This window comes from Heptranchias perlo, chromosome 11 (assembly GCF_035084215.1).
Source record: "Heptranchias perlo isolate sHepPer1 chromosome 11, sHepPer1.hap1, whole genome shotgun sequence".
NCBI lineage: Eukaryota > Metazoa > Chordata > Chondrichthyes > Hexanchiformes > Hexanchidae > Heptranchias > Heptranchias perlo.
In genome coordinates this window covers 12834189-12846285 of record NC_090335.1, presented here as the reverse complement: position 1 = coordinate 12846285, position 12097 = coordinate 12834189, and the positions used below count along the sequence as shown (strand labels likewise).

The 12097-nt window shown below is 45.4% G+C and overlaps 1 protein-coding gene across 5 annotated transcripts in view; it reads right to left on the bottom strand.

The window, feature by feature from the left end:
• The window catches only part of LOC137327105 (leucine-rich repeat-containing protein 63-like), an 89740-nt gene extending 78273 nt beyond the window's left edge, over positions 1-11467 (bottom strand). For 4 of the 5 annotated variants that reach the window (XR_010964352.1, XM_067992561.1, XM_067992558.1 and 1 more), the window contains exons 1-3: positions 11369-11467; positions 9155-9275; positions 2072-2494 (exon numbers count right to left, since the gene is read on the bottom strand). Coding sequence is in view for 4 of the 5 variants with exons in the window: in XM_067992561.1 (XP_067848662.1) it covers positions 2072-2494; positions 9155-9254 (523 nt within the window). In the remaining variant the exon portion in view is untranslated. The remainder of the gene's footprint in view (positions 1-2071; positions 2495-9154; positions 9276-11368) is intronic. The other variant, XM_067992559.1, reaches the window with a different exon arrangement.
• Between the last annotated feature and the right edge of the window lie 630 nt (positions 11468-12097).

Below are 12097 nucleotides of genomic sequence, written 5' to 3'. Positions count from 1 at the left end.
TCACATTTTCAGAAATTCCACACTTCAAAGCCAGGGTATGTCACGGTTTTGTTAAGTCATTTCACCCTCTGTTTCCTACACCAGCCATTCTTATAGCTTCTCTGAGGCAGATTGCCAATTTAGTGCCAATATCTGCTGATTTACAGGAAATTCATGCTATGGGCCCAGGCCCAAAACTAACTCAGCTGTGACATCCTAAAATCATTTAACAAGGGACTCTTACAGCTGACAGAGGCTTTCAAGTTACTTTGAGCTGAATTTCAAAGCCACTGATGCCATCTAATCATTCCCCCCAGGACTGGTGACAGGTTTCTACAATGGGAGCCTGGACATAAAGGGGGTTAAATTTGGCCATGCAGCTCCCATTTTTCAGGGGCTCCGTGGCCTCCCATGGCCCCAAAATGGCGGGCAGGAAGTGCACCTCCCGCCACATTGGATGAGGACAAACAAGAGGCGTCCTTTGCCCACATCTGAAGCAGGCCACCCCCCTTTGCATATTCAAATAAGGGGCCTAACACCTGCTTCAGGTCCCTGCTGCAACATTGGTTTGCCACGAGGCAGCCAGCTCCTCAGGGGAAACCAACGCTAAACATCACCTACATAAAAAACAGGTAAGTACTCACCACAGTCACCATCCCGATCGCAGCTGCTCCCGGACCCGAGATTCCCGACCTCAGGCCCTGACCCTGACCTCTGATGTCCCTTCATCCTCCCCCAGCTTCGTCCCTCAATCTCCCGGCCCCCGATCGCAACTCCCCCCCAACACCTGAGACATCAATTGCTCCCTCCCCGACCCCCGATGCCTTCCTGACACCCAAGGCCCTAATCGCTCCCTCCTCGATGCCTCCCTTCCCGGCCCCCGATGTCTCCCCCACACCCAATGTCTCCCTTCCCGACCCCTGATGTCTCCCTCCCCGGCTCCCAACTCCCCTCCCCTAACCGAGCCCTGCAAAACCAATCCCGCCACTTACCTGTGGGCCGCTACACGAGCAGCGACCTAAACTTGCAGCAATTACCTGTCCAGCCTCCTCCCACTGCCCTTTCTTCAGTATAATGAGATCCAAGGCCCAATATCCGGGGCTCCTCAGACCTCAACATTGGTGACCGGGGGGGTCGCCCAAAAATTGCACTTCCGAATTTCTCCCCTTTGTGTCTGCCAATTTTGTCCCCTCCTTTTCCTATCCACTGGGGCGACCTCCAGGCCCTGACCTCCAATGTCCTTCCACCCTCCCCCGGCCACGTCCTTCGATCTCCCGACCCCCGATCGCAATTCCCCCCCAATACCTGAGGCATCAATTGCTCCCTCCCTGATCCCCGATGCCTCCCTGACAGCCGAGGCCCTAATCGCTCCCTCCTCGATGCCTTCCCCCCTGGCCACCGAAGTCTCCCTTCCCAGCTCCCAATTCCCCTCCCACCCCGAGCCCCGCAAACTCAACCCCGCCACTTACCCATGGGCCACTACACTAGCAGTGACCTAAACTTGCAGCAATTACCTGTCCGGCCTCCTCCCACTGCGCTATCTTCAGTGTAATGAGATCCGAGGCTCAATATCTGCGGCTCCTCAGACCTCAACATTTGTGACCAGGGGGTCGCACAAAAATTGCACTCCCGAATTTCTCCCACAAGTTGTTTCTCCCCTTTGTGTCTGCCAATTTTGTCCCCTCCTTTTCCTGTCCACTGGGGTACCTGTCTGACCAGCCATACTTCATATGTGAATCTTCAAAATGAGTGTTGTCGCACTATTTTACTGCAGGGCACATCACAGGTTAGAATGATCCTATTCTCAACCAATGTACACACACATGCACTTCCAGCAGGGGTTGTTGGAAATGTATGGTGATGAGGGGTGGGAATGCTGGCTAATTTTTCTCCCCCCTTCTCCTAATGCAGGGATACCGAAGCCAATTTTAGTTTCCCCTACCTCCAAATACATTTTTGGAAGTTAATCTACTTTAAAAATCCCTGAAAAGATCACCTTCTCAACTATTTGTAGGAATTTCCCGTTTGCAAGCAAGACATTCCTAGAATTGTAACTGCAATTTTCCCAATGCTAGCAGTAGAAATATCATACCAAGAATAAGCTGTCTCTGAGGGATTCGTCTCGATACCGCTGGAATATCATCGATAGATAATTCGATTATGTTCACTTTTTCCTGGTTTTGGTTCCATAACTCAGAGGCAAGGAGCTTCACAATTTTGTTGTAGTTATAGTGGGATAAAACTATCCTTTTATCATCTGAAGGTGAAGGACTCGCACTAGGTTTCTGAAGAAAACTATCTAGTGTGAACTTAGGTGGAATATAGTACCAAAGGTCATCCTCTGCAAAATTCGGATCATCCTGTCTGTGTACAATAAAACAATGGGAAGGAAATCCATTTGGACTCGAAATCCAGGAGGTTATTGCTAAATCCTTAATCTCTGGTTGCTTAGTAGAGTCATGTTCTTTCTTGTGTTCACTATCAGGGCCTGATTCATCTTTTGTTGAAATTTTATCTGTAATATATATTAAAACAAGCTGTAAAATTGTTTAAAAATTCGAAACCAGTTTTTTTTCAAGTTACTACAACGTTACATTGTAATCTTTCTGATGACCGACCAAAACACTGTCACATGAGAAACATACAATGTTGATAAAATATAACCAATACAATTAGGCAAACAACGTATGAAACATACATTCTGGCAAATACTGTTGGAATGATATTACTGATATTAGGAGGGCTGCAGGTTCGCAGTGGGGGGTCGACTGTGCACGTGGGTAACGCGCCCAGTGAAATCGGGGTGCTCCGCACGCAATCGCAGGCTAATTGGAGCCACTTACCTGTGCTTCCGGGTTTCGCGCTGGAAAGCTGCGCAGTGGGTGGACTGCGCATGCGCAGCTTGGCTGTCAGCTGGAGGAGCCCTATTTAAAGGGGCAGTCCTCCACTGACTAATGCTGCAGAAAACAGGAAAAATTACAGCATGGAGCAGCCCAGGGGGAAGGCTGCTCCCAGGTTTAATGATGCCTCACTCCAGGTCTTACTGGATGGGGTGAGGAGGAGGGGTGGACAGAGATCTTCTCCCCGGTGGATGGGAGGAAGTGGCCTGCCTCTGCCACCACGAAGGCCTGGCTCGAGGTGGCAGAGGAGGTCACCTGCACCACCAACATATCACGCACCTGCATACAGTGCAGGAGGCACTTCAATCACCTAAGTAGGTCAGCCGAAGTGAGTATACTTACTCATTCCCCTACACTCCGTCTGCCACATCACCGCCCCCATCTCCTTCTGCCCTGCCAACGCTACTCTATCACATCACTCCTCACACCCACTCAAAGCTCATCCTCATCTTACCTGCACTTACTCACCTCGCCAGTACTCATCCTGCCACTACCACTCAACCCAATCCTCATATAATCTCATGGCTCTATCTCATACTCACCCTCTCATGCATCTCTTTCACAGTCAGCCTCACTCAACCTGCCACTACTTGTGCTGCAGCCACAGGGCATGCATCACATATGTGCAGTAGGAAGCGTAAAGCAAACGTGTCGTGAGCACGAAGGGGATGCACAAGGGTGTTTGAGGGTTTGTCATGGTTTTTACTTCTATTTAATTTCTGAGCAACTCACATTACATATTATATTGTCACCACTACTGCCACATCTTTGCAAATCTTGTCTGGTTTGTGCAATAATGCCCTTTCCTGAGGATCACTAAGACCCACAACTGATGCCACCCAATGTGTCACTGCAGAGTGGGTGTAGGTATATTTGCAGGGCTCTTTTGTGCAGACGACTGAGAGACGTCGGCAATGTCCCCGGTGGTACCCTGGAAAGTTGCGGAGGAGAAGATGTTGAGGGCAGGGTGACTTTGACAGCGACAGGTAAGAAGATGGTGCTCGGGCCAGCCGGGAGCAGCTCGGCATGAAGGAGGCTGCAGATGTCCACAACTACATGTCGAGTGACTCTGAGCCTCCGTATGCACTGCTGCTCAGAGAGTCCAGGAAGCTGAGCCTCGGTCTGTAGACCCTGTGGCGAGGGTAGTGCCTTCTGCGACGCATCTCTCTCTGCCGTTGTCCTCCCACCTGCTGGTCAGGTGGATGTGTCACAGCACTGTGTTGTGGGGCTCCACGAGTTAGAGGTGGACAGCATGGCCAGCGAGACTGGTGATGCTGTTTGTCCTCCAAGGAGGTCATGACTGCAGCTACAGCGGCCCCCATCCGGAAGATGTACACTTGAGGGGGTCCGCAAGGTGGGTATATGTGTCTGGACACCGGGGTAAGTGTGCAAGTTGGTGAATTTTATTGTTAGGAGGAGGGTGGTGGAGGCCAAACTATGTCCAAAGTGACAGAGTGGCCTCCTGCAATGAGTGAGGGTCTCCCCCCCACCCGTCAAATGAACCTTTGTAGCTGCCACAGGCTGAAGGCTGCAACACATCCATTTCAACTGGGAGTGTTTCCCCCAGTATGGGAAACAGTCCCAGTTGTTTGGAAAATCCCACCCCTCCTAAAATATCATGTTAATCAGGTCTGTAAATGACCTGAAGTACCTAAATAATTACCTTAAGTGGCATCCTGCCGGCTTTAATTGCCGACGGGAGTCCCACATGCGCGCGCATGTCAACGCGTCACTGGGGAACCCGGAAGTGGGAGGGTTGGAGCCGGGCTCCAGACCCACCCCGGGAATCCCCGATTTTCGCAGCCCCCCCGCCACGAACGCACCCGCTCGGGCGTGCGAAAACTGAGCCCAAAGTTTCTGAATCAACCTGAAATGTAAATTTTATTGTACAAGCGGAAAACGCAGCACAGAGATTGACTGAATACTGCTGTGAGGAAAAAAGGGGAAGCATTTTTGTTGTAATAGAACATGGAATGGATACTTTACAGCACATAGAGATTAAAAACCTCCTTCATTAGCCCTTTCAAAAACACATGGGGTCAAAACCCATCCAGGTCATCTGAATGGGTATTTATGGGTTATACATTTGTGATTAGCAATTCTATAGGTGGCTCCAGCCAGATAATAGAGTGTTTAATATGTTGTTTAAATGTCCAAGTTTTTAATTTCAAAGTTTCTGAACCGCAGGCTTGTTCCACAAGCTTTGTTAACGTTTGAATACTGCAAAATGGAAGGCAATGTATGTAATTGAAAGTGCTACAATTGGTTAAATATTTTTATTCTATTGTGTCCTCAAAAGATCTTGAAACAGATCAGTCAAATCCTCTGACAAATCAAAGAATCAAGTATTCTGGATGATGGTTTTGATTAATAGCACATCTGAGACCTGCGAGGAGGGGCTGAGTCAATGATGGTTGAAATTCTTTGGAGGTCAGTTCTCTGTTCAGTAGCTTCTAGCGTGGACGTCTTTGTGTCTGTGGATGCCCCGATCACTAGTCAGCACAGGGTTTGGGCTAGTTTGACTCCATGGTAGCATTTCACCATGCAAGAGGTGAGCAACCATTTTTCAGAGATATAGAAGTATCGAACGATAACTCAGGGAAAGTGGCTTGGTTTTAATAAATCATGATGGATAGCAAAGTTTCTAAATTACTGTAAAAACTTTGCTTTGCACCAAGTACTGCTAATTTACCTCTTCTTCATTAAATAAATTGTCTGATGGTTAATAGCCTTTGCTTCAGTCTGATACAGTGTATTCAATCCATCTACCAAAGACGAGGGGGAGACACATGGTACATTCCAGCAAGCTGTATAGTGACAAGATTTTCTGTTTGATCTTTGGATCTCATTATTGTTCAACTAGGTATAAGGAAGATAAAGGCACACTCTAGGACATAGGAGACACAAGATCTGCTTAAGGGAGAGACAGTGGTGCTGAACGCGAGTAAATATCCCCCTGGTTGAATTTTTTTCAACTGGTTTCCGCCCCTCTCACTGGACCTAAATGACCCTAACCAAATTCACAAACAACATTCCTTCCTGCAGACTTCGACACAGTTGATCATACCTCCATTGTCCATTGTCCAGAATATACTCTTACCTATCAAAGCACCTCCAGCAATGGCTTCTCTTCCCACACCACCACCTCGGAAGATCCTCCCAAAGATTCATTCTTGACCTCCCACTTTTCCTCATCTACATGCTATCCCTTAATGACATTATCATAGAATCTTACAGCACAGAAGGAAGCCATTCATCCCATCTTGGCTGTGCTAGCTCTTTGAAAGAGCTATACACTCCCCTGCTCTTTCCCTATAGCCCTGCAATTTTTTCCTTTTCAAGTATACATCCAATTCCCTTTTGAAAGTTACTATTGAATCTGCTTCCACCACCATTTCAAGCAGTGCATTCTAGATCATAACAACTCGCCGTGTAAAAAAAATTCTCCTCATCTCCCCCTTAGTTCTTTTGCCAATTATCTTAAACCTGTGTCCTCTGGTTATCGACCCTCCTGCCAATGAAAACAGTTTCTCCCTATCTACTCTATCAAAACCCTTCACAATTTTGAACACCTCTATTAAAACTCCCCTTAACCTTCTCTGCTCTATGGAGAACAACCCTAGCTTCTCTAGTCTCTCCACGTAACTATAGTTCTGCATCCCTGGTACTATTCTAGTAAATCTTTTCTGCACCCTTTCTAAGGGCTTGACATCCTTCCTATAGTGTGGTGCCCAGAACTGGACACAATACTCCAACTGAGGCGTAATCAGGTTTAGGATAACTTCTTTGCTTTTGTACTCTATGCCTCCATTTATACAAGAAATGGGGTCAGCTTCCACATGTACACTGATGACACCCAGTTCTACCTCTCCACCACTTCCCATGATCCCTCCACAGCATCTGTGCTATACAAATCTTGTATGAGTCATAATTTCCTCCTGCTAAATATTGAGACGATTGAAACCATCATCTTTGTCCCCCCGCCCCCGTCAGAAATTCTGTACCATGGCCACCAACTCCATCCCCTGTTCAGACAACATCTCAGGCTAAATAATTTTGACATCCTATTTGACCCGGTAATGAGTTTCGGACTCCATATGCTCTCTATTTTATAGACCATTTACTTCCATCTCTGTAACAACGCCCATCTCTGCCCCCACCTCAACACATCTGCCACTGGCTTTGTCATCTTAGACTTGATTACCCCAGTGGTCTTCTGGCTGGTTTCTCATCTTCCACCCTCTATAAACTTTAGCTGAACCAAAACTCTTTTGCCCATATCTTAACCTGTACCTAATCCCACTTGCCTATCACCCTAGTTCTTGCTGACCTACAATGGTTCCCACGCCTCCAACGCCTCAAATTTAAAATTCTTAACCTTGAGTTTAAATCCCTTCATGGCCATAACTTTAATTCTGGCCTGTGTATCCCTCTCCCTTTGCCCTACTGTTGGCGGCCAGGCTTATTACTTACACCTCTGCGAAGCATCTTGGAATGTTTTTTGACATTAAAAGCACTATATAAATACAATTTTTAACATGAAACCCAAAAGCTTAACAACCAGCAATGTTAAAATCTATAGAGTATGTCACGGCAGTATTCTCAATCAAAATGGCGACTATAAAATAGATTAGAAAACTAAGAATAGTTCATTTTTAAAAATCCAGACGGAGTAAATATTAATGGTCTGCAAAAAATGGAAGGGTTTGTAAAAGAGCCCAGAGTTACTTTAAATTTGTCCTGGAAGTAGATAATGTAGAGGGGTTACTGGCTATTTCCCAGCAGACAACAGCTTGACATGAGACAGACATTAAATAAAGAACCACATCTTGGACTCGAGTGAACCATAGAGAGGGGGGATTTGCAAAATGTAATGCCCAATGGACAGAGCTGGTAATTTTTGATTGACAGAATAGGGGTTTAACTGCAGATACAACCTTTTTTTTGTTTCCTAGTCCTTTTTCCTTAGTGAAATCACTCATTCACAAACACATACACCACACACACATGCACACACACAGAGTAATTTTGCCTTTGATGGAAATGAAAATCGTGAGATGTATAACGGGCAGCTGATCCAATATCGCTTGTTTTACACTATTGTCCAAAGTCAAAGTTACCCCCTCACACACATGTTATTTCCACCATGCATAACTAGTAAAACCCCAGAGAATTGTGTCTGCAATTTTGGGTACCCTCACTTGAAAAGGAGATTTATGTATTGGAGTGAGCACAGAGAAAAAACAACTAAGTTGACTGAACTTACAACCCTAGGTCCAAAAGAGACCCAAATCAGCGCTCCCAGTGGGTAAATGCAGCATATGGTATGGTATTGAGCCACAAAGACCAGCATCAATCCATATTATGAGTAAGTTGACCTCAATTGGAATGGTGGTAGAGGTGCTACAATTGACTTCAACATCCCAAGACTAGGGGGCAAGTGGGGAAAAATGTCAATAAGGACTCCTGCTCCTGCTCAATATTCATTGGCCTCTGTTGGTTTGAAAGCACATCTTCATAGGCCAAAAGTACAAACAGCAGATGCTAATGCTGTTTACTGTGTTCCATTAAAGTGACAAACACAAACCAGGGATGCAATTGTATTGCCACTTTCTGATCTGGTTCCCAAGCATAGTAAAGCTGAATGGTGCAAGAACCCCTTCAGAATGCTGTCTCACACTGGGCACTCAAGTATAACTCTGACCCAGTGTGAAGCTGCAATTTGAAAGTGCTCAGGATCACTTGGCCACTTTATGAACTTCTTTTTAATATTATCAGAAAGCAGACACACCCAGCCTCTCCCTCTCAACATTAAAAATGAGCTGCCCATGCAGAAAGTTTAATTACTGATCTCAGTGCAGTCCATAGCCATGCACACTCAGCAATATGACTTGGGTCTGCCAGCTGCACAGGTGTATTATAGCTATAGTCTAATTTGAGAAAGTAGATTTATGCTACTAATAATAGTGACAAGATGGCCAGTATCAGAAGTTTAGAAATGTTTGTCTCAATAAGAAGTCTGATAAATATGAAGAGTGAATTTTTGAAATGGTTTAATGATAATTAATGCACACCAATTGCCTAATGTACAGAAGCAAAAATAAAAATCACATCACACAAAGCAAACATTTAAAAATACATCCACAAATCAATTAGATGTGCTGGAAATAAAACTTTTCCAGACCATAAGATTAAGTAAATGGTTTTAAACATTTTATTGCTATAAATAATATAGTTATTTCCTATGTCAAGTCCAATGAAAATATTGTACTTACCAGGAAATCTACTCCTGGATTCAAAGAATTGTGGAGGAGAAAGAGGTATTGCGTCTTTTGGTGGCAATGGTCTGCGAAGAAGCTGTGGAAGTTTGGACATGTTGTGCCTGGTTCAAGCCTGCTGTTTTTTTCAACCACAAATAATTGTTAATCAAAACAAAATGCAAACTCTTACATTAAATAGAGCACACATGACATGTTCAGTTACTTGGTTAAGGAGATCATGAAGAAGTTTTTTTTCCAGTTGTTCCTTCAGAACCTGTTCTTACCATGATTTATTGTAGACCTTTTGATATTTAAAAGAAACCCTGACATGCAATTAGGTGGAATAATTTGTCTATGTATCTTGGAATTTAAAAGAAAATGAAAGAACTTGCATTTAAATAGTGATTTCAAGTCCTCGGGACATCCAATTTACCTTACAGTTAATTATTTTTAAAGTGTAGTCACTGTTGTTTTGTAGGCAAACACAGCCGCCAATTTGCACACAGCAAGATCCCAAAAATGGCAATGAGAATAATGAGCAGTCAGCCAGTTAAACTATTTTTTGGTGGTATTGGTAGAGGGATAAATGTTGACCAGGGCAGCGGGAGAAGTCCCTGCCCTACTTCAGAGTACCATGGGATCTTTTGCATGCACACCTGAACGTGTAGGCAGGGCTTTGGTTTAACATTTTATCTGAAAAATGGCACCTCAGGCAGGGCAGCACTCCCTTACTACTGCACTGAAGTGTCAAACTAGATTATGTGCTCAAGTCCTGGAAATGGGGCATTAACCCATAATCAGGGATGGGAAAACCCGATTAAAAAAAAACGATCCAGTTAGGTACCTTTTGTCGCGATGGACTGACAACATTTTGTGTGCAGAAGTAACAATGCCAGGGGAAGGACAGGGAGGGCTAGCGTTCAGCTCACTCCGTCAGTGGATGCGCAGGTGCTGAGAAGAACACTTAAAGTACACGACAAAACAAAACAACTATTTTATTCGGAACTGAGCACCAGCCAAAGAACTGTTGGCAGCCAGAAAAAGAGAGGGAGAAGAACAGGGGAGTGGGACTAATTGGAAAGCTCTTTCAAAGAGCTGGCACAGGCACGATGGGCTGAATGGCCCTCTTCTATGCTTTATGATTCTATATAGAAATAGTTTGAAATCAAACCCGAAGAAATGCGATATTGACGTCTATACATGGGAGGAAACCATCAAAGACTGCAAACTGTGGCTGTCTGCATGCGTGCAGGGTGTTAGCAAGTTTGAACAAGCTAGGATTGCCAAAGTAGAAGAGAAAGGTAGACCGAGGAAAGAATGCCATCAACTGGGTTGTCTTTCATATGTCAGTTTTGTGATAAAATATGTCTCTCTAGGATTCCTCTGGGTCAGAAGGTTGTGGGTTCAAGTCCCACTCCAGAGACTTGAGCACAAAATCTAGGCTGACACATCAGTGCAGTACTGAGGGAGTGCTGCACTGTCAGAGGTACTATCTTTTGGATGAGATGTTATACCAAGCCCCATTTGCCCTATCAGGTGGAGGTGAAAGATCCCATAGTACTATTTTGATGAAGAGTAGGGGAGTTCTCCCCGGTGTCCCGGCCAATATTTATCCCTCAACACCATCTAAAAACTGATTATCTGGATATTTATCTCACTGCTGTTCGTGGAACCTTGCTGTGTACAAAATGGCTGCTGCATTTCCACATTACAACAGTGACTACACTTCAAAAGTACTTCATTGTCTGTAAAGCGCTTTGGGATGTCCTGAGGTCGTAAAAAGCGCTGTATAAATGCCAGTCTTTCTTAAATGTTCACCAAAAAGATGGCCAATCTTAAAACTCGAATTCTTTTTCTTTCTTTTCGTGTTGAGAAACAATCTTACTCGATTATCGAGGGATTGCCAAAGAAAAAGAAGAACCTGACAGTACCATGGGAATTCATAGCTTTATTGCCAACTGAGCCGAGCTGGCACTTTAAAAAAATCCCACGATATAACAAGTGAGTATAAAATTGTGCCTAGTTCTAATCAGCCGGCTTAGTTGAGCAGCTGTCGCATCAGACCGTTGATCGCAACCTGAAGCCCTTGGCACTGATTCTGGAACTGCAGCCGCCGGCCCGGCCCGGCTCCTTGTACTTGAGACGCAACTTCAGCCACTCTTTTAATTCAGTCTTTTCTACATTTAGTGCGAGACGGAGATTCGTTGTCGCCTCACCCCCTTCACCCACCCGTGGCGACGATCCAGCGAGCAGCCCTGCCATCGTCAATCAGCGGAGAGGAGGACCGTCCCTAGCAACGGCCCCAGCAACCGCCGTAGCCTCGCTCTGAGGCGCGGGGAGTGAAGCACGAGCCGTGCTTGCGCTACCCAGACTGGTGCTTCTGCATCTCATTCACTCCGAGTGCCTGCAGACTCAGCACTGAGTCAGAGTAGTTCAAATCTGTTCCAAAATAAATAAACCGGTGTGCAAAATGTTACTTAAAACTCGGGTATTGGAGCAGAATTATCTGCAGGCATTTATTTATCCGGCGGGGGGGGGGGGACGCGCGTAGCGGGACGTCATTCAGACCCCATCGATCAAGTACGCGCTTTCTGTGGAGAAACGTCCAGTTAGGTACCGTTTGTCACAATGGACTGCCAACATATTGCATACAGAAGGGACGACGTCAAGGGAAGGACTGGGGGTTAGCGTTCAGCTCACGCCGTCAGTGAATGGGCAGGTGCTGGGAACAAGACTTACAGGTACCTGACAGTACTGAGGGAATTCAATGCTTTCTTCAGGTAGCTGATGAAATGCTAGTGTGAAACGTGTTAAATGACTACAAATATCAAAGGGGGAAAAAAAGGTATTTAAGATTAACAAATTGGAGGAGGTAAAATATAACTCCATTGCATTTTGTTATTCGTCTACATCAGCATGAATCGTTATTAATCAATTTAAAACGCAGTGGGGTTAAAA